Source organism: Squalius cephalus (genome assembly GCF_949319135.1).
Source record: "Squalius cephalus genome assembly, chromosome: 9".
In the NCBI taxonomy this organism is placed as follows: domain Eukaryota; kingdom Metazoa; phylum Chordata; class Actinopteri; order Cypriniformes; family Leuciscidae; genus Squalius; species Squalius cephalus.
The window spans coordinates 40,084,136-40,106,718 of record NC_137130.1 but is presented as its reverse complement, the minus strand read 5'-3'; the positions used below and the strand labels follow the sequence as shown (position 1 = coordinate 40,106,718).

At 37.0% G+C, this 22,583-nt stretch overlaps 1 protein-coding gene across 1 annotated transcript; it reads left to right on the top strand.

Annotated features, from left to right (window-relative positions):
- The first annotated feature begins 4,340 nt into the window (after positions 1-4,340).
- On the top strand, positions 4,341-20,641 carry stac3 (SH3 and cysteine rich domain 3). The gene is made up of 13 exons (XM_079882234.1): positions 4,341-4,521; positions 7,538-7,592; positions 7,673-7,751; positions 7,825-7,981; positions 8,875-8,972; positions 9,066-9,126; positions 9,867-9,964; positions 10,058-10,124; positions 12,294-12,340; positions 13,918-14,009; positions 14,146-14,197; positions 19,395-19,532; positions 19,899-20,641. The coding sequence occupies exons 2-13, from the start codon at positions 7,576-7,578 to the stop codon at positions 19,995-19,997; spliced, it is 1,005 nt and encodes a 334-aa protein (XP_079738360.1). The 5' UTR covers positions 4,341-4,521; positions 7,538-7,575; the 3' UTR covers positions 19,998-20,641.
- The last annotated feature ends 1,942 nt before the right edge of the window (positions 20,642-22,583 follow it).

Here is a 22,583-nt window from a genome sequence, read left to right as displayed (position 1 = left end):
GTCAATTATCAGTTTTACAAAATAGTAGTCACTTGAGGCCCCGTGCCCAAAATGCACAGGAACATTTCCAGTTTCAGAATTAGAATTGCATGCAATAGTGACTCGCATTAAAGCTTATAAAACACCTAAAAGTGACATGATCACTATATGAAGAACAGGCCAAAATATAATAAAGTGTTTAATAATACAATATAATAATACTTGTGTTTCTCTGGGTCTGGAATGGCATGAGGTTGAGTGACTGTTTTTGGGTGTAATATCTCTTTAATCTTTGTTTACACTATTGCTGAAGTGTTTCAGTAAACTAGTGTGTTAAAACCCAGAGTATACTGTATACATGAATTAATATCGTTTTGCTTTTCTAAACCTTAGCCCAGATGGAGTGCCAGAAAAAAACTACTGTGCTCAGATTTGGATCATACAGGTGCGTCTCAAAATATTAGAATATCTTGAAAATGTGCACATTTTTTATCAGTTATTTTAGAAAGTGAAAATGTAATATATACTAGACTAAAAACATGTAAACTAAAATGTTTCAAACCTATTTCTATGTTAATGTCGATAATTACGGCCTACAGCTAAAAAAAAAAACTAAACAAAAAAAAAAACTTATCTCAAAATATTAGAATATTTAATTTCAAACTTGATTAAATTACCATTCATATAGTATAAATAGCGTGTATCTCTCGGTCAACTTCAGTACTCTCAACCACAACCATGGGGAAGTCAGCTGACTTGACAGTTGTCCAGAAGACAATCATTGACACCCTCTACAAGGAAGAGTAAGCCACAAAAGGTCATCGCTGAAAAGGCTGGCTGTTCGCAGAGCGCTGTATCGAAGCATATTAATGGGAAGTTGGCTGGAAGGAAAAAGTGTGGCAGGAAAATGTGCACAAGCAAGCCTTGAGAGGATTGTCAAGCGAAGCCGATTCAAGAACTTGGGAGAGCTTCACAAGGAGTGGACTGAAGCTGGAGTCAGTGCATCAAGAGCCACCACACTCAGACGTCTTTGGGAAAGGGCTACAACTGTCACATTCCTAGAACAAAGCCACTCCTGAACCAGAGACAACAACAGAAGCGTCTTACCTGGGCTAAAGAGAAAAAGAACTGGACTGTATATCAGTGGTGCAAAGTCCTCTTTTCAGATGAAAGTAAATTTTGCATTTAATTTGGAAATCAAGGTCCCAGAGTCTGGAGGAAGAGTGGAGAAGCACAGAATCCAACTTGCTTGAAGTCGAGTGTGAAGTTTCCACAGTCAGTGATGATTTGGGCTGCCATGTCATCTGCTGGTGTTGGTCCACTGTGTTTCATCAAGTCCAAAGTCAACGCAGTCGTCTACCAGGACATTTTAGAGAACTTCATGTTTCCATCTGCTGACAAGCTTTATGGAGATGCCGATTTCCCTTTCCAGCAGAATTTAGCACCTGCCCACTGCCAAAACTACTACAAACTGGTTTGCTCGCCATGATATTACTGTGCTTGATTGGCCAGCCAACTCGCCTGACCTGAACCCCATAGAGAATCATTGTCAAGAGGAAGATGAGAAACACCTGACCCAACAATACAGGTGAGCTGAAAGCTGCTATCAAAGCAACCTGGCCTTCAACAACACCTCAGCAGTGTCTAATGAATATAAAATATATGAAAGTTTTACATTTTGAATTAAATTACAAAGAATGTTTTACTTCTCCACAATATTCAAATTTTTTGAGATGCACCTGTATATCATGGTAACCTACCTGACTTCATCGCTTTGAAAGGTCATAAAATATATATTTTTTTATTACAGTGAAGAGGATGTGATCGTCATGCAGCAGGACAGATAAACACCACAAAGACATTTGAAATCGGTGTGTCACGAGACAACATGGTTGAGAGAGGTCTGAAGCTGTGGAAACGTCAAAAAACAGAAAGCCCTGTCAATCCCTTGAAAATCTCCTTCCTGGGAGAGCCAGGAGTTGACACTGAGGAAAGAATTTCTGTCCAGAGTGGAGTTTACTTGAATCATGCATTAAGTAGACATGTACAAATGTTTAAAATATTGCTACAATTTCATTATTGTAAAAATACACTGACTGAATCTGAAATGATCACAGCTATGTTGATTTTTCAATGCCTATCTCAAGCCTAATGATTAAGCGATGGTTGCTGGCATTGAAAAACATCTATTTTTAAGATGATGCGGAGAAAGGAAAAACTCCCTCAATGATCTTTTATCTCTTCCACGGTATCTAATATCCCGCCTTCAATAACTGCAACTAGGATTTTTTGTTTGTTTAGCAACTGTTGCAATTAATTATGTTCCTACAAAGCATTTATTTTATTTCCAGATTTAACAAATTAAGAGTTGAAAAAGGAGCTTCAAAAGTGTGGAAACAAATCATTATGAAGACTCTGAAAATGGCTCTACAGAAAAATTTAATAATTCACATCAGCTTACCACTTGAGACCCTCACCAACACCACAATATTCCAGCAGAAAGCAGATACACAAGATATATCCTCCCTCTTTAAGAAGAAAGAAATTCAAGAGTATTTGTTATTAGGAATTACTTTCCTTTAAAAGGTGCTTTGGCAGTTTGTGAACACTGAACACTTCCCAAAGTCACATGATCAGTGCTACTTTCCAACTAGCCATACCATTCAAAACCATGTGCATTTGGCTTTAGCAGCGGGAAGGTACTCTGGTCTTGATCAGCTTAATTTGGAAAAAAAGCTGCAGAAATGGAAAGATAATGACCCGACTGCACATTTTTATTTCAGAAAAGGCCCAAATCATAGACAATAAAAAAGTATCCCAAGATGGTGATTGTGTGAAAAGTGAAGAAAATGAGTCCACCATGCAGAACACATTTTTATTTGTACATCTGTCAAAAGAACAGCAGAGACTTATTAAACGTCATGGAGACATGGTTCTCCTGGATGCCACATACCAAACCTTGCCCCTTTTTTTAGTTGTTGTCAGGACAAATGTTGGCTACAAACCTGTTGCAGAGTTCATCTTTGAAAATGAATCCACCATGGCGATCTCTGAGGCCTTAATTAAAAAATGTAATGATGCCTGGAATCCAAATTATTTCATGACTGATTATTGTGAACAAGAACACCAGGCTGTTGGTCTTTTACATCGAGCGCAAGTCTGGATTCGCTGGACAAAGGAAATGTGGTGATGGACCAGGAATGTCTAAGCTTACATTTTGCCCATACATATATATTAATGTCACCCGTTCCTCGATTAGTCCCTGTGTATTTAAGCCCTGTGTTTGGTTCAGTTTGGATGGTTGTTCTGTTCCGTGTTCGTGTTTTCCTGAGTTCATTGTTGATACACCTTTTACTGCTGCATTTGGTACTTACCTTGCAACCACCACGTGACACCTATATGATATGATAAGATATAGTTGTGAAAATTGTACTGTCATATATCTAATTTAGCTGTCTTTATGGTGACATTTCAAAAACATTACTAAATTGATTTACATTATGTAACATTTTGGCTTGAGTGTAAAGAACATTTATCATGATGTTAAAGGTAAAAATGCTATGGTGAAAAACAGTTAATTGATTAAAAGAAAGTTTCCGTACTATATACGGTGAATAACTGTGTTTGCTGGTTGTCAGTGTATTACAAAGGTACAAAACATATATCAGTACTTCAAAGGTTGGGAAGTTAACATTATATCAGATAATTAAATAAGTTTTTTTGTAAAGCATAAAATATTGCTCCTGTATTTTTTACGGTAAATTTCTGGCAACCACAGCTGCCGTTATTTTACAGTAATTTTAACATTTAACTAATTTTACAGTGTATTGATGAAGGTATAATTACAAATGATGCTACATTTCTGATTCTGTAGAAAGTATAAGTTAAAAAAGTTAGTGCTCTCTGACAAATATAGCGCAGCTGTGCCTCAGGCGACCCGAGTTCCCCTCTCCGTCCACCCCGAGCTTTCCTGACTGTCCTGTCCAATGAAGGCATCAAAATACCAAAATAGAACTAAAATACTAAAATAAATCAATGAATTAAATTGCTTGTAACAAAATTAAAGACTTTTGTAATTAGTTTATTTCAAATAAAACCTATGATTTGATCTATTAGTGCATTTTTTGTTTTGTTTTATGTTAAATATATATAACACATTCTCTGTTATTGTTCTGGCCTCTCTGTTACAGCTCCGGTTATACATACAAACTCACAGGCCTGCAGTGAATCTGTGAATGACTTGAACTGACTACATTTGTGCATGTCTGTCAGAGAGAGAGAGAGAGAGAGAGAGAGAGAGAGAGAGAGAGAGAGAGAGAGAGGGTCTTATTTCTCTTCGTCATCTGCCATCTGTTTAAAACACTCACAGTGACACACACACGTACATGCACAAGTGTTTGTTCCTCAGCTCAGACTAGTTTGGTTATTAGTGAGTTCAGATTAACTTCTAAATCTAATGCAAACTTGCTGTAGGACAACATCTCATTGGCTGAAAACTCATTGAAGACATCAGATTATAGTAAAGCAAATCATCATTAACAGGTATGTATATTTAATCATCTTAGTTGAGGTCACATGCTTCACTCCTCTTTTGAGAATGTGTGCATTTAAGTGTGACTATTGAAATATATTTGCTATATGCAACCTAGAAAACATCCGTCATATTTTCCTCTGTAACTCTGCCTAGTGAGATACTAATTTTGTTGGACTCAGATAGTGTTTCCAGCCCAGAAATAGAAACTGAGTGTGTGTGTGAAATTAAAATGCTTAGTGTATTTGATTGGACAAATATTTCATTATGTTATGATACATAAACTTCTGCAATATGCTGTACTTGTCTGTTGTCTATACAGTTATGGAGGAGCATAAGAAGCTCTGAGGGAAAACCACTTTTTATTGCAAAATAATGTAACAATGTAATGTTTACCAACTAACAATTACCACACATTTAATGACCAGGAATGCAATTACAATGAAAGAAAAGTTCAGTAACAATTCATCCAATTCTCACTATTGACAAATTTCTTATTAGCATGGATATAACTAGGATAATGGCTGTTTATTAGTACTTTTAAAGCACAGATTAATGCCTTATTCTACATGACCACATTCATGACCAATACCTAAACTTAACAACTACCTTACTAACTAAGCAGTAATAAGGGGTTTATTGAGGCAGAAGTCATTGTTAATAGTGAGATATGGACCCTAAAAGTTCAACTGAAAGCCATGAATAAATATATAAATAACTGATACTTGTAAGCCAGACTTTAGTTTGCTGTTAGACAGTAAAGTTAAATCTCTTTGTAACTTTACACTATTTTCCTCTGATAGCTATCTAAAATATCAGAGTTATTGATCATTCAGGTGGGCAACAAGTAAAAATAACAAAATATACCATACAATGATTTAAAAAATACAAATTTGTGTAAACATGTGGTGACAACATACATATAGTATAAATAAAAAAAATAAAAAACAGATGTTTTTATTTTATTTTATTTTTTATGCTAAAATAGCCTATACACTGAACATGACACTGGATTTTTGGTTGTATATAATCATAATGCCTTGCTGAACTGATACTGGAAAATAATGGTTGTTTTTGTGAATATTTTTTATTTATTATAATTACTGTGTGGTGTGTGCTGCTGTGACGTGTACATTTCCCCTCTGGATTAATAAAGTTTATTGAATTGAATTTGATTGAATTATTGTGTCATAACAGGCGGTAACAACGTTCAGCACACCTACAAGCAGAGATTTATTAATTAAGTTTTACTTTTTAGGTCAGTGGATTAAAACAATAAACTATTTGATGATTAATTCTACCATACAATTGCAATGACTTTTCTATTATAAATGTCAAATATTGATTTAATTTATTAACAAGTTAGCCGTGCTTTTACTCTGACTAAATCACATTAAAAATTAAGCAGCTGATAAAAATTACAAATTGGAAGAAGAGACGTAAATTGTGCTAAAATATATTTAATGCTGCTAAACATATTTAATTAATTTCAAACCACCCTGTTATCATTGGCAGCATTGCATCTACGTTTTACATATAGTGATATAGTGATATTTGTCAATGAAACAAATAGACAAAATAGAGATTCAAACATCCATTTAATAAATCATACGAAAGGGTGATGTGTGTGTTCGTCAGATCTCTCAATCCTCTCTTTAACATTGCAGTGTTTAAAGTGTGTAGTTGTTTCTTTGACACACTTCATAGCTTTGGACCTTCTGTGATTTTATGATCTGCGATTAAATGTTTGCTAAAGACATCCGTTATGAAGAGTAATGGTGAAATGCAGTTACGGTGTTAACCATCCATTGCTTTCTCGGATTGGCTTGGTCTGAATTAAAGTTTTAAAACTTTTAATCCACTGTATTTTTAAGATAGAATATTAGAGTATTAAAGGGGTGGTTGAGTATGATTTCACTTTTCTAACTTTAGTTAGTGTGTAATGTTGCTGTTTGAGCATAAACAATATCTGCAAAGTTACAACGCTCAAAGTTCAAAGCAAAGGGAGAGATTTGCTTTTAAAGAAATCACTTTTTAAGGACTACAACAAACGGCTGGTAGAGACTACACAACATTCCTCCCGGGTTAGTGACATCACTAACCCTACAATTTACATAAACCCCGCCCCCTGGAACAAGATTTATAGATTATCAAGACAGAATATGCTTATCAATGACTAGAAGATAACTACACATAATCTACCTAAATTCATCAACTAACCATTCAGAAATGTCCTGTTGCTTCTACATGTTGTCATTTCTTCCCCATCATTGTCTGACTCCGGTTTGAACATAAAAGGCTGAAACAGTTTCTGACATTTTCAGTGCATGTGTGTGTGAGGTAAAAGGACACGAGCTGTTGAAGCTCCGCCCCCTGTGCCGGGAGAAGCAGCTCATTTGCATTTAAAGGGACAGACACAAAAACAGTGTGTTTTTGCTCACCCTCAAAAAGTGACAATTTTAACATGCTATATAAAAATATCTGTGGAGTATTTTGAGCTAAAACTTCACATACACACTCTGGGGACATCAGAGACTTATTTTACATTTTGTGAAAAGGGCATTATATCACCCCTTTAATATTAGAGTATAAATATTTATTACACAGTAATATTCAGAATGTTTATTCTCTCTTCTGATCACTCATTTAAAGTGGAGTTAGACATGTATAAACACAAATAACCAGAAAATAGTGAGCAAACCGGGAGTGGGCCTATGTCATGAAGCTCAATAAAGTTGTTCATTCAGTGAGATGTTAATGTGTTTTCACAGTGTTTTTCTCTTTTTTGATTGACAGGACTGAATGATTTGGCTCCTCCCAAACTTACGTTAAGAATGTCTTTTAGTAGAGTAAAAAGTATGATATTTTACTTTGGTATGTAGATAAGTGAAACTTTTAATGTAAAAATTTACAGTCAGTAACAACGTTAAAATACTTTATTGCTCTCCACCACTGAGTTTGACTACTAATATCGTCACTTTTGAAAGTTTTATTCATAAAACCAGCTAATGTGTCATGGTTGTGTAGGTGCTGAGCTCTGCTGACGGACTGAAGACGCTGTATTTATGGCTCAATATGACCAGTGAGTGTTTCCACAGATTATATCGTCTTTCAGGAACATTATATAAGTGTGTAACTATCTAAATCCTGCTTGTGTTTCAGACTCGAGGATAAAGATTCGCTGGATATTCATGATAATCCTCCGGCGCCAGACAATGTCGTAAAGGAGGATGACAACACTGTACGTGTGTGAGTTTCTCTGTGTGTGTGTGTGTGTGTCACGTGACACACATCTCACGTTCTGTCCTCCTCAGGTGTATTTTGTCTATGATGAAGAGGTGGAGGAAGAAGAGGCTCCTCCTCCTCCAACGCCTGAGCCAGTGATCCAGATCAATGACAAACCGCACAAATTTAAGGACCACTACTGCAAGAAACCCAAGTTCTGTGACGTCTGCGCACGAATGATTGTTCGTAAGTTCACAGTTCACTCCATCATTGCTAATAAAATTGAAATATTCTCCAAAAACAAGAAGAAATTGTATGTGTGTAATATCCGTATAGTGATTTTTTTCTATCTCTTGTATATTCTGCTTCCACTGGAGTCAGTAAAGCAGTCGTGTCTTTATCCAATGGGATAAAGGGATAAAGGACACGTATGTTAACATGCTTACTTATACATTATGGCATTACTAGCTGGTCCATATCTTACTGTTATCATCTGTTTGTGCCTGTGTCGAATTGAAACTGGTTTACCAAAGAATCCACACTTCCGGAGACATTCGCTAAGTTAATGTAATACCATTTTCCTGAGATTGAGATACTTTGGAAGGTAATGTTATTATGCAGTTCTTCTATCTGTCGTTATGACAACGAGGCGATGATCTGTGTTTGTGCAGGCAATCTTAGCTGATGTATTCATCTCTATTTGCAAATCATTTTTAAATATTAAAAATATTTGAAAAATATATTTTTTAAATATGCACACAATTTTCCACTTTTAATGTAATGCCTATAGGCTTGTCAATACTTTGATACCTTGAAAAAATCATTTTGGTACTCGCGAGCTGTTTGAGAAGCAGCTTTATGTGCGCGCCACTTATATAGATCAGCGGTGCGCGTGCTTTTGGTGTGAGCGAAAAACCTGCGGGAATGACTGTAATAATGCACAATACTCGCAACCCCGAGCTGAAATTCAGGACATAAACACCAACATTATTCAGCCGGAGTGAGTGAGAGGAAGCGGGTGTGAGTCAAACTACGGGTGTAACGATACCATCATGTCAAGATTTCGATACTGAACTCGCGATACGATATTATTGTGATATAATTACTGATCTAACTGATTCCTGTTCCTCTTCTTTCAGTCAATAATAAATTTGCCTTGCGCTGCAAAAACTGCAAGACCAACATTCACCACTCGTGCCAGTCATATGTGCAGTTCCAGAGATGCTTTGGAAAAATAGTGAGATGACATTCGATATGCTTTCTAATATACATATATGAGACAATCACATTGTCAGCTTCATCTTTTCATTAATATCTCTCCTCCTGTCAGCCTCCTGGATTCAGACGGGCATATAGTTCTCCTCTCTATGATCAAGAGATCAATAACCCCGGTGAGTATAATGTATAATGAAAGTTATTTTTTGACATGAAAATACTCTTGGTGATAATTAATTAAACAAGCAGAGTTTAAACAAAGAAGGGAAACAAATAATCCAATCAAAGTATTTGGGGAATTTCAAGCATGTTCTGAACACAGAACTGACCCAGCTAACAGGAACGTTCTCGTTTCGTTTTTAAATGTTACTACTTGTTTCAGAATGTTTATAGAACATTTAAAAGTAATGTTCCCAAAATGTTTAAAGAATACTAAAATGGAATGTTTTCTTAAAGTTTGCATAACCAAGTAAAAAAAGGTTTATTAAAGCATTTAAAAAAACGGTAAGTTTTAAACGTTCAGAGAACATTCAGAAATAACTATTTCATAACTTAATGGGAACATAGGCCAACATTTTTTTAGAACATATTTTTATTAGCTAGGGAACAGAGCTAGTGGTTTCATTAGAGCTCTCAGATGCATGCATATATAACACACAAACAAAGTATAACAACCTACATTAGCACAGACAATTATGTGCTAGTCAGAAAGTCTAGAATGTTTCTGTAAAAATTTGGTACACATAACAGAATTAAATCTTTGAATGTCTGATAAAAATAACGTATGTCTATATTGTACAATGTTTAAAGATTATTGTGAAGGTAAATGCTGTTAAAATGACTGTATGATGAAATCTATTAAAAATAAACTGAACACATTGAAACGATACTTACAGAATTTAAATTGCACGTGTAGGTCAGCAGAACCGCACTGATCCGGTGTTTGACACACTGAGAGTGGGTGTGATCATGGCCAACAAAGAGAGGAAGAAAGGGTCTGAAGACAAAAAGAACGTAAGTGACGTGTTCTGCTTTTAAGAATAATCCCGCATATGCCTGAGCCCTCACTTCTATGAAGAATGTAATGAACATCCTTCCTTTCATTAGATGATGATGATGATGATGGAGGAAGAGGAAGCTCAACAACCGAAAGAGGATGAAGAGGTTGGTGAGGGTAAGTTAAACCAGGTGTTGCTTATTGTTTGTTACCTTTACAGCGAAATTCCGTGGTTGAAATGCAGTCATCTTATTAGGAATCCACGGGACTGCGAATTACATGCGAGTAGAAAAATGTTTTCGCATCAAGCTTGCAACAGTAATTTAGGGTAATAACTCATTCATTTAAATTACTGCTGAAACTGCAGTCTCTAGGTGGCAAATTAAATCAATTTTGTTTTGTGGCTTTTACATTGTAGAATTTATATGCTGGTATACTCTATATATCTTCCTTGAAAATGGAATCTTGGTTGCGAAGGGGAGTTTACTATTTTTTGTGTAGTTTTCTTTACACATTTCTCCAGAGACTGGGGAATGTTCTCTCAAAACATGTAATGTCTCCTCAACACGTCAGATGTTCCTAAACAGATTAATTTTCTCTTCATTTCATACATATAATATAAATGATTTTCTTAAAACGACAGACACAAATGTTCTTGTTCTTTCAAAACAGTCACAGCACGGGTCCTTGAGTACAAGGGCCCTGTCCCATATGGCACCCCAAACACTCGCGGTCTTCCTACGAGTGCACACTTTCGTGATGTAATGCCGCTTCGACTGTCGGGAAGAAGCTCGGCAAAAGTGCGCATCGAGGGATTCGCATATTGACCGCAAAGGTGGGCGCTCTTCTGAAAACTAAAATGACAAATGGGACACCCTACACTCTTGTGGACTTAATGGACACACGTATGCAGCAGCCATTGTAAGTCCATTAGAACAAAGTGCATATGAAGTGTGCCATTTGGGAAAGGGCCATAGATAAAAGGCAGCCAAGCTGAAACTGAAGTTTTCAGGATGTATTGTGGGAATATATGTGGTCTGTAAGTAAGTATAGTCTAGGGTCCATGATGAGGTCAGAGGGTGTTAGTCCCTGGGCAAGAGAGGATTGCAGTCGGGCTAAAACTTAGGCCCTGTGCCAAATAGCACGCTTAATATAACGGTGGGACAAATCTGTGTTTTCCAAATACCATTCAGATCAAAAAGAAGGTCAAAAGCACTTTTTAGAGGCACAAAACGTCTTTTAGCGTTAGTACCTGGAGTAGAGGAATCCATTCAGCACATGGGTTTCCATGTGTGAGAATCCAGTGTGACCAGTGCAGGAAAAAATCTCTTTTCAGTTGACTGAAGGTGCTCTCTCAGTGTTTCTTCATCCTCAAACGGTCCAAGTGTTGTTCTCTGATGCCCCTCTGGCCAGCTCATCTCCACCTCAAGTCTCTCTGCTATTTCCCTGAGATGAGGGGCTTTTGCACCGGTAGTTATAGGAACTCAGTTATAGGAACTAGCTACCATTTCCAGTCTTGCTAGCTGAGGAGACATACATGTTTTGCTTGGTCCAAAGTGGTGTTGGATTTTCTCCTCAGAGTAAAGGTTGAGAGGCTCGTCTATCACTGTTTTCCATGTTCATAGAGTTAGTTTGTGGAGTAAACATATAGGCTATAATCTGTGTGTTTACAAGGCTTTTTAAAAAGTGTCGGGTGCTGGTGTTTCGTGTGCGTTCGGCCAATCAGCGAACACTAATGTCACGGATAGTTCCTATAGTGCTGGTTTAGACCCGACTCTGAAGTAGGAGCTCATTTATTTCCTCCAAAAGCAGTTCCTAGAAATAAAATCGTTCCTAGTTCCTGTGGTGTGAACATTGCACCTACATGTCAATTTACTCTCATTAGAGTATTAGTTGAATATTAGTAGACTGGTAGGGTTAGGGTTAGAATAAGTTGACATGTAGTTGCAAAGTTACTCATAGTCAATTGAATGTCTGTTGGAGGATCATCACAATCAATAGTTTGCAGATATTAAGCAGACAGTCTTCTAATACTCTAATGAGAGTTAGTTGACATGAATGTTCAAAAGGGACCATCAAAATAAAGTGTTACCAAAGCAACATGCAATTTTATATGATCCCTCTTTTCTGTTAATTATTAAAGGGATTTTTTTACCAAAAAATGACAAGTCACCATTTACTCATCCTGATGTCGTTCTAAATTCATAAGACTTAACATGAGACACAATATGAGATTGGCCTGTTAATTCTGTTTTTTTTCTTTTGTGGGAAACAAAGGCAGTTTGAATCAATCAAAACCAAAAAAAAAGACATGTTAAATGGGCACACTTCATCCTTTATTGTTAGGAAAGCAAGATGGAGACAAGAAAGACAAAACAGCAGCAGATGACAAGGTAAAATACTGCTGTACTAATGTCAAAAACGTTGTAAGGACAGGAGCAAAGGTTGCATGGACTGGTTTGTCAACTTTATGCAGCATTTTCAAAGTTTCTAGTTCCAGCTTATGATTCCCTTATGAGTTCGGGTGTATATGTGTGTGCTGTTCAGATTGTCCTGTTATATGGTGTTTGTTGGGTAGTTTTAGTTGTCAATAGTGGTGCTTGTTAAAGCATGTATCACTAATACTATTGGTTATATGATGGGTTAAGGATTTGAACACACCCCTAGTACTAAACTATAGTGCATAACTCACACTACAACATTTGTGCTATGGGCATGATTTGTACCTCAAATTGTGTGGCTTGTTGAGGAGAGGTGTGCTATTTCTTTTCTAAAAGACTAAAAATCCTATAAACCTGAGCCAAATCTAGAGACCAGAATTTCATAGAGACTTAAAGGGATAATTTACCCAAAAATGAAAATTATGTCAACATCATGTTGTTCCAAACCCATTAGACTTTGGTTAATCTTTGAAACGCAAATGAAAGTTTTTGTAATGAAACCTGAGAGGCTTTAAAAATCTAGCTAAGCAAAACCTACCAGATCCAAAAAGGTTATGAATTCAAATGTATCGAGCAGTTTAATATAATATAAGTCTTGTAAAGAGATATGATCACTTTATATGATGAACAGGTTTTTATTTACATCTAAACAAAGATTTTTTTTTTTTTTTTTAATCTAAACAAAGAATGACACACATAGGACATCACATAGGTAATCACAGAAGATTGTTCCTTGCTCAACAAACCTCTTTGTTCTTGTGCATAAGCTTCTATTGTTTAAATTAAATGTAATTTGTGTGTCAATCATTGAAATAAGGCAGACTGATAGAGAACATGGAAAATATCTCTCAAACCCTTTAGCGTCTCTAATAGATCATTTTGATTTCTAAAATCCTGTATTTTGCCATAAAACACTGGCATATTATTAGAAAACTTTCTCTGTTACATGGCCATCATGTCCTGGAGGAAACTGAGAAGCTTGGGACCAACACCATCTAGTGGTCAAAGACGTGATTACTCTGGCCTGTTTTCATGGTCTAAAGATGATCTGAGACAAATTATGCACAGTTTCACTGAACAGTTTAAGTGGAGTTGAAGTTTTTCCCACACTGTTGTGACAACCATGTCATAACCAGACTTCTATTGACCACAATGCAGAGGAATAATAACACAAGACTGTTGTATTTGGATATGTCTTTAATGTTTCCTGCATAATTAATAAAACAGCTAAATGCATATTTTGATAGGTTAGTTACGTTTGACAGCATTGTGTATAAACAGTAGACGCTCATCTCACTGTCAAAAAAATTCATGAAACCTAATTTTTTAGTTCCATTGGGGGGAAAAATCCAATTAAATTCGTTTAACTGCAAGAGACTTTGTGGGACATGTGCTCTGGCATGCAGTGCACACTCTTTAACAGGTTGCAACCGAATCTGAATCTGGTTCCTGATCTCACCCCCACTTCTCTGTCGCTGTCCATGAAAGAGGCAAATAAAACCCTCTAACAGACTGTGTTTGATTCGCAGAACAAGAAGCAGCAGCAGACGTTCAGTCAGTCTCACTATTATATGGCTCTGTATCGCTTCAAAGCCATTGAGAAAGATGACCTAGACTTCCAGTGAGTCTATTCACATATTCGTTAATATTTCAATTCAGTCATAGCATTCATGCATAGTCATAACCATCATAAATGCTTCATTAATTGGTTTAATTTCTAAACCTGATCAGGTGTGTTGTGTGTGTGTGTGTTTCAGTCCAGGAGATCGCATCACAGTGCTGGATGACTCTAATGAGGAGTGGTGGAGGGTGAGTTCATTGTGGTGGATTGCTATCAGAAGTTAAGGTTAGTTCAGGAGTACATGAGTGAGTCAGGAGTACAGTTTTTCTCTTCCATACATTTAATGCAGGGCTGGGCAACTTTGGTCCTCGAGATCCACTTTCCTGCAGAGTTCAACTTCAACCATGATCCCAATCACCTGCCTGTAGCTTTCTCGTAGACCTGAAGACCTTGATTAGCTTGTTCAGGTGGGTTTGATTAGAGCTGGAGCTGAACTCAGGAAAATGGATCTTGAGGGCCAGAGTTGCCCAATCCTAGTTTAATGACAACACATAGTACAACGTTTCTTAGAGCCTTATCAAAGAAACATGCAGTGCTAGAACATTATTGGTTCATATTATTATTACTAAGGTTTCAAATTCATCTCCTGTGATCACTTGTGTTCGATTTCGTTCAGACCCTCCCATTTTAATTTCTTCTCACACTACAGAGGCAAGGGGTCTCTAAAGCCCCTTTCACACAGAGATTCCGGAGAATACACGGATAAAGTGACCCGGGATTTGACCCGGGTTCGTTTGATTTTGGTTCATTCACACTGCCAGTGATTTTCTGCAATCAGAGAGTGCGTTCACACACAACCCGTAAAAATCCCATAAAGACACGTGACATTGATGTGACTTGTAATGTCTCAGCAGCGTCTTAAGTTTGCTTATGAGCTGCGATTTCTCTCTTGAGAAACCACGCTTGTGCAATTTTTTTCTCTGATTTGATCATAAACTTGCGCATTACGTACCGTATCTCTAGCTGGCGAACGATCCCGGCTTCAGCGTCATCACTACGACACGGCATTATTACGGCTTTTGTTCACACAGCGCACGTTCCGGGACTGAACACGGCAATGTTTTGGCATCAATCCCGGGTCGTGTTTGCGTTCACACAGAAGGCGTTCTGGCAATTTCCCGGCAATTTGCCGGGATCATCGCGCTGTGTGAAAGGGTCTCTAACTGCTCCTGGAGGGCTACCGTTCTGTAGGCTGGAGAACCCTGATCTCCCTTACGAAAAATAAGTTTATTCAAGTGTGCTATTAGTATACTTATTTTAAACTAAAAATAAGAAAGTATACTTTTAGTCTACTTTTTATATACTTCTCAGAAATATACTTTATGTACTTCTCAGAAATATACTTCAAATTGCACTTAAGTATACTTGACTTATACTGACAGAAAAGTCTAAGTATATTTGGCCTATACTTGTTGATCGAGATATACTTAAAAGTATAATTAAGTATTCTAAGTATTCTTGGCTTGTGCTTGTGTTTACTATTTTGATTGAGTAGCTTATTAAATACTTTTTAAAAAACATAATATTACACACCGTCTTATAAACTAGCCTAACATGTTCAGCTTTATATAGTAACAAACTTTCGGGTGGAAGAGCTTATAGAGCAAATAAAATAAGCATGGAAAATAAGTTTATTCAATTGTTCTATTAGTATACTTTTCAACTAAAAAGAAGAAAGCATACTTTCAGTCTACATTTTATATACTTTTCAAAAATATACTTGATTACACTTACTTTAAGTGTACTTGACTTACTGAGAGAAAAGTCCAAATTTGGCCTATACTTGTACTCAATCTTTTGATCGAGATATACTTAAAAGTTTAATTATTCAAAGTATACTTGGCTTGTAGTTGTGTTAACTCTTTTGATCGAGTAGCCTATTAAATATACTTTTTTTACATTGTTTTTCATATACAGTCTTATGAAACTTTGTTTGAAAATATTGATTAAAATATTTATATAAAAAATATATGTTTCTAATTCTGCGTATCTGGATTTTAGTCCACTGGTGTACATAGGAATTTACTTTAATTCAACTTTTCCCCACCATTGACTGAATTTTCCAGCTACCCATGTTTTCACTGGTGTACGTTAGGGGGCGCTATGACACATCTTCTAGTACAGAATCTCCGGATCAAAATACAGGAGAAGAAGAAGCTGAAACAAGCGATAGAAGATTGCTCACTCAAATGTAAAATAATGTGATCATCAAACATTAAACAGCTTGTAAATCAAAACTGCTTAATGTTTCCAAATGAAATGAAGCGTAAACCATGAAGGAAAAACGACAGAAGCTGTGGGGGTGTCGGACTCGATCTACTCCATTCTGGATCTGATCAAGGCGTGTAGTCTTTGACAAAAATTTGATTTTCTCAACTATTTTGTTTAAAATGTTGCCTTTCTTTATGAAACTTACCGACATTCAATTGTTGATAAAAAGGATGCAAGCTAATAAAATGTTTTTAAAATTAAAGTAGAGTTAAAGGTATTTTTCAAGTATAAAAAATAACATTTGAACATAGTAGTATAGGCCTACTGCAACTGCAAAAATTGTATATAAATAGTAAACTATAAGTATAATGTTAAGTTCATTTAAAGAAAACTTGTAGTATAAAACTACTAAACTAGTAGTTTACTGAGAGTACATTAAAAGAAAACTACTAGTTTTAGTAGTTTTATACCGCAAGTATACTAGAAAGTTTTCTTTTAGTGTACTCTCAGTAAACTTGTAGTATAAAACTACTAAACTAGTAGTTTACTGAGAGTATACTTCAAAGTTGCTACAAGTATTACAATAGTGAACTACTAGTATACCCATAAGTTCACTTGCAGTACAAATGAGAAACGTAATTATGAACTAGTTGTGCACTTAAAGTTTACTACTGTTACACTTATAGTACACTTAAACATATACTTTTATATACTTCAAGTGGGCCAATTTAGTCCCAAGCGGTATTAAAATAGTACACTTACAAGTTTACTACTAGTACATATTGACATTAGTATACTTACTACATAAAGTATACTTAAAAATATACTTGAACATTACTCAAGTATACTTCATAAAATGAACTTGAAGTATACTTTTTTTTCGTAAGGGCTAGGCACAGGAGCAGCTTCTTCCTACAGGCAATCTCCTCTTTCAACAGTTAGCTGCCTCCCAATGTCTCTCTTAGTGCAATACTCCCACTATTTAGTTTTGTAAATTCACTCCTTTTTATTCATATTATCCATAATACTGTACATATGTTCATAATATGTAAATGTTTATTCTGACACAACCTTACTGTCCTATTTTTATTTTTTTTAATTAAATAAGTTTTGTAGAAAAATGAATAAAGCCCTTTCCTATTCTGATGAATTTGTCATAGACAATAGAGATTGAGGTTGGCTCTTTTGACGCAAGTTAACAAACAGGACTTCCAACATGCTACACATGCTAGCAGTGAATAGCTACATGCTAATAGCAATTAGCTTAGGGTTAAAACATGATAAAAAACAAGTAAAAATGTGCTAGCAACATAGTAATCATGTTAGCATCATGCTAGAAAAATGTAATCGTGTTGTCATGATGTTTTGTTATGATTCGTCATACCGTCATACTATTGAGATACCTCACTCATGTTATCAGATAACCAGGGTTACGCAAGTAACCTAAAGCTTTTGAAACCTTTTAAAATCATCATGAAATCAAATTTGACTATTGTTGTTGAAATAGTGCAGTATTTTTTTTTTTTATAAATGATTTATCCGTGAACATAATTTTCCAAAAATTCATGTTCCCTTGTAATCTTCAATCAAAATAACTTTCCCTCCCTCTTGGAGTGACTTCTCTTCTCTAATGAAGTGTTTACTGGTGCAAGGGCGGGGCAAACTGTCACTCACATGAGATCATTGCAGCAGCAAACCACAATGATCTCGCTTGAGTCTCGCTTGTTTCCCGAAACTGTATATTGTCGCAATTTTGTCATTCAACCACATTGGTAATAATGTCATGCAGGTTGTGGAGTAATGACTTCTTTGAGATCGAATTAATGCTAGATGTTTTGCTATAAATTACAGACATGGCATATGAGGACAATTTCTCATTTTTATCTATTATTTTGCTTTATTTCCAGATTCAATCATAGGCTCATTCTTGCGTACTAGAGCACGTGCACACATGCACACTCATCAAAAACTGTGCTTTAAATATTTTTACAAAATAAAAGATACAAAATATATATGTATTCGAAATAAAATATAGATTGTACTGAATGTCAGCTTGCTTATTTTTCTTAAGATAATGATTTATTGAGTCCACATGTCATGCAAACAAGAAACTGCTTCTAACCACAGGTCGAGAGCTGTCATTCCAAACACACAACTTTGCAATGCTGTTTGCAAATGTTCATTGGAACAATGGTTTCGGGAAACACAGACTTGTTAAACTATGCTGATAACGACGGAACTTGCGACCATAGTTGGCTAATGATGCTTTCGGGAAACTCACTCCTGCAAAGTTTGTTTTCAACCTGCTTCAGCTCACCTGTCTGTGATTTTTCAGGTGATCCTGAAGAGCTTGATTAGCTGATTCAGGTGTGTTTGATTAGGGTTGGAACTAAACTCTGCAGTACATTTGGGTCTCTATTACCCCTTTTCCACCAGCAAGAACCGTGTGCTAGTTCAGAGCCAGAGCTATTGCCAGTTCAGTGTTGGTTCGACTGACAAGCTTTCTAAGAACCGGTTTGCCTTTCCACAGGCCAGAGAGCCGCCACAGAGCCAGATCTTACATCACTGTATACATCTCATGTTGCCCAGCAACGCTAGTATGGCAGCGCCAAACACAAACACATCAGGCTTGTTCGAGATGGTTCGGCTTCTCGCAGACCGATCGGCGCATGACATCAAAGCACTGCGAAAGTGATCCAAAAGCACAAGGAGTCGTGTGCTCTCCAAACACTCCCGCACCTCCGGTCGTCTGCGCTGCTCTGATGCATCTCGAACAAGCCTTCCATCAACAATCGTAGTCGTTGCGTTACCATTGATGCTCATGGCTTTGCGAACCTACATCGGCATCCAAACACAGCGAATCCAACGCGTTCGTGCAGCTCGAACCCTTGCATAGACGGAGATTACAATCGAGCTGCTATTAGCTCGATTAGCTGCTATTTAAAAAATGGCGGTCACAAGTTTCTTTTCGTCTTGTTGGTCACGGTAACCCCGCCCCCAGCCCCTGACGCAAGCGGTTCTTACTTCTAGCCCAGCAATGTTTTGGTGCTACTTAAGCGAACCAGCACCAGCACTGCCTTGGTGGAAAGGGGTATGTGAGCAGGGCTTCAGACCTAGGCTTTAAAGTAAACACCAGCCCACTAGTTTTAAACTGTGTCTATGTGTGTCTCAAAGGGTAAGATTGGTGAGAAGACAGGCTACTTGCCCATGAATTACATCATCAGGGTGCGAGCAGGCGAGAGGGTATATAAAGTGAAACGCTCCTTCGTGGGAAACAGAGAGATGGGCCAGATTACCCTGAAGAAAGATCAGGTCAGTGTGTGTCTGTGTGGTGAGGACTGAAGAGGGATGAGTGATTGCCATGTGGATCACTATTATTAATAAAGTGTTGGGGAGAGTTAGCGCACATTGAGGTCTTACTGCAAAAAGCTTCTCAAATTATATAGCAAGCTAAACCTGAGAAATGGCAAAAGTGTTTTTATGCGCTCCTCTCCCCTCCCCTGAATAATTCAACTGGAATACCTCTGTATGTCCCCTTTGATAATCTAAAAATCTGGTCTGCCTATTTAATATTTGTATTTAAGTGTAAAGGAACCGAATCGAAATGTATTTAAGTGGCAGTTTATTGACTGATCACCGATTGATTTTTCAGATTTATAACTGTGTTCTGCTTTGTAGATTGTGGTGAAGAAAGGAGAAGAGGTGAATGGATATCTGAAAGTAAGCACTGGCCGTAAACTGGGCTTCTTCCCTGCTGACCTACTACTGGAGCTCTGAATGATGGGGATTCATCAATGAAGAAAATATGTGAAGCTCAAGAATGGACAGAGAAATAAATGAGACAGAAGGAAAGAAATGACAAAATCTGACCTCACTGGCTTGTACACAGGGTCTAAATTTAACTTTTACCAAGCACTGTATATGAATAAAAATATTTGCTGAGAAAATCAAAACAAAGTTTTTCATTAGTTGGCCAGTAATTTTATTAGGAACTGCAAAAATAAGTTTGTATTGTCTAAAACTCTTTGTGGTGACACATACATTACTCACATTAAAAACAGGTGTAACACATAACCAAATCAAAGAGAAACCATAGCAACAAACTGAAAAATATGTCAAAGAACTAAAACACATAGTAATCCCAGACAATATCTTATATATATTTTGTGTAGGAACACCAGTTTTTTTGTTTCGTTTTTACACACCAGTTAAATGAAAACAGAAAGCAAAGTGTGAACATGTGACATATAGGGTCCTATCTTGCACCCAGCGCAATTGACTTTGTACAGCAACGCATGTATCATTCCTATTTTGCACCCGCGCACAGCGGACTTTTCCCTCCACAGACGCACATCGGTAAATTAGGAAATTAACTTGCGCTCCCGGGGGCGGTTCAGCGAAAAGAGGAGGCGTGTTCCGGCGCAAACGTTCCCTGATGCTATTTTGCAGGTTTAGAAAACAATTCCGCCACTGACCAGGAAAAACCTAGTCTAAAGTTAGTGGTGCATTGCGCATGTTATTCATATGCTATTTTAAAGGCGCATGCTTGGCCATAATCAATTTAGCGTGTGCACAACGCGAACACACTTTGCTTATCTCATCTACACACAGAAGCAGCAGTTTTCATTTTTAGAAAACCATACATTATTACAAGGAAAAATATTAACACACGAGGGAAATCATTGTGGTGTCCATGAAGATGTGAAAAAATAGGCATAGATCTATCTTACACATTTACCCAAATTATCATACACCTGTTTAACCGGAGCTAATTTTGGTATGTTTCTCCATCCCCAATGTCACTTCTCTGTGTTTTACGGCCCTGACGAGAACGTCGGCCTCCTCGGCTGTGAACCGCTCCTGGCGAGCGTCTGGCAAATCCGCTGTTATAATAGCAATCCGCCATGGAACAAGCGCGCCTGCTCTTAAAGGGAATGTGAGATGATGCTCTGATTGGTTTATTTCACGTTACGCCCAAACCACACCTATGAGTAATGAAGCTACTTCAGACCAACCCATTTTCGGGCGCAAGAGTCATTTATCCCACCGGTATAATAGCAACAGCGCCCAAGACCGGCCCACAAAGTTACTTGCGTTTCGCGCTTGAAACTTGCGTTTCAGATCGTTAAAATAGGGCCCACAAAGTTAAAGAAACGTTTTTTTTCTCTTTTTTTCACATTCCAACACATAACTTATTGCAGCAGTAAACAAGCTTACAAAAATGTCTTTTTGATATTCTTTAACATGTTATGACCCAGAAAACTACTGTATGAGGTAAAAAATCAGGTCTTTTGTTGTGTTTGTGGGTAGGATTTTATTCTCCTTTCAAAGAGGAAGTCAGAACCATTGAAGTGATGAGTAAACAAGATAGATGAAGTGTGCTTTATTAACTCCTGTCAGAAACCACAAATTGATGACGAAGATTAGGCATTTTTTCGCTATCGTTGGTCATTAAGATGGCTGTTGCTAATGTGCCTTCCCGATTTTTTTCCTACCTTGCCATGGTTAGCCTGCTATGCCGTTCAGCACATGGCTGCTGATCATTGAAATTTACCCATGAGTTATTGAAAAGCGACTTCATGACACAAGCTAACCAAGCGTTTACAGAAGGCATGGTGTTCAGCTACTGTCAAGCGCCTCACGAGACAGAATTCTGGTAATGTGACACTTTCTGAGATACACAAGGGAACTCAATTCCCCCATTAGAATTATTGGAATGGTTGTCCCAGTTTACCATAAATACCCTGTCCCATTTTAACAATGCTCTATTAGCAAACTGGGACAGTGTCAAAATCGCTTAAAAAAAAAAAAAACTTTTACACATCCTATAACAAAATATATAACAATCATAAACGATCCATGAGGTTTTTTTTTTTACTTTTATAACCTCAACATTATTCATCTCAGAATGCTGTGTCATTTTACTTACAATCACGGTTCACTGAAAGTTTGTTGAATATGGTGTGCCCCACCCCCGGAAGTGATGTCATAGCCACAAAACCTTTTTTTTTTATCACATACTTATGATGAGCTCAGTGTTGATTTAGTTATTTTAGTAATTAAAGCATATGTAAAGATATAAATTAAGAAGCTTAAATGTCTTTTACCCATCCTGGTAAAACCCATTTCTTACCCATTGTCCCACTTTACCAGTATTCAACCTACGAGAGCTTGTTGTAGTTACTAATTACCTATTCAACAGTGTAATTAGATCACTGTACTAATTACTCTCTCTAGAAAGTATTTCATTATTTATTACTTTCTAAATCAACCTCAACCAGCGGAATAGGAACCAGCGGAACCAAGGACTGGAGTTTAGAACCACTGGTATAAACTAAAACAATTCTATATAAAACAATAGTG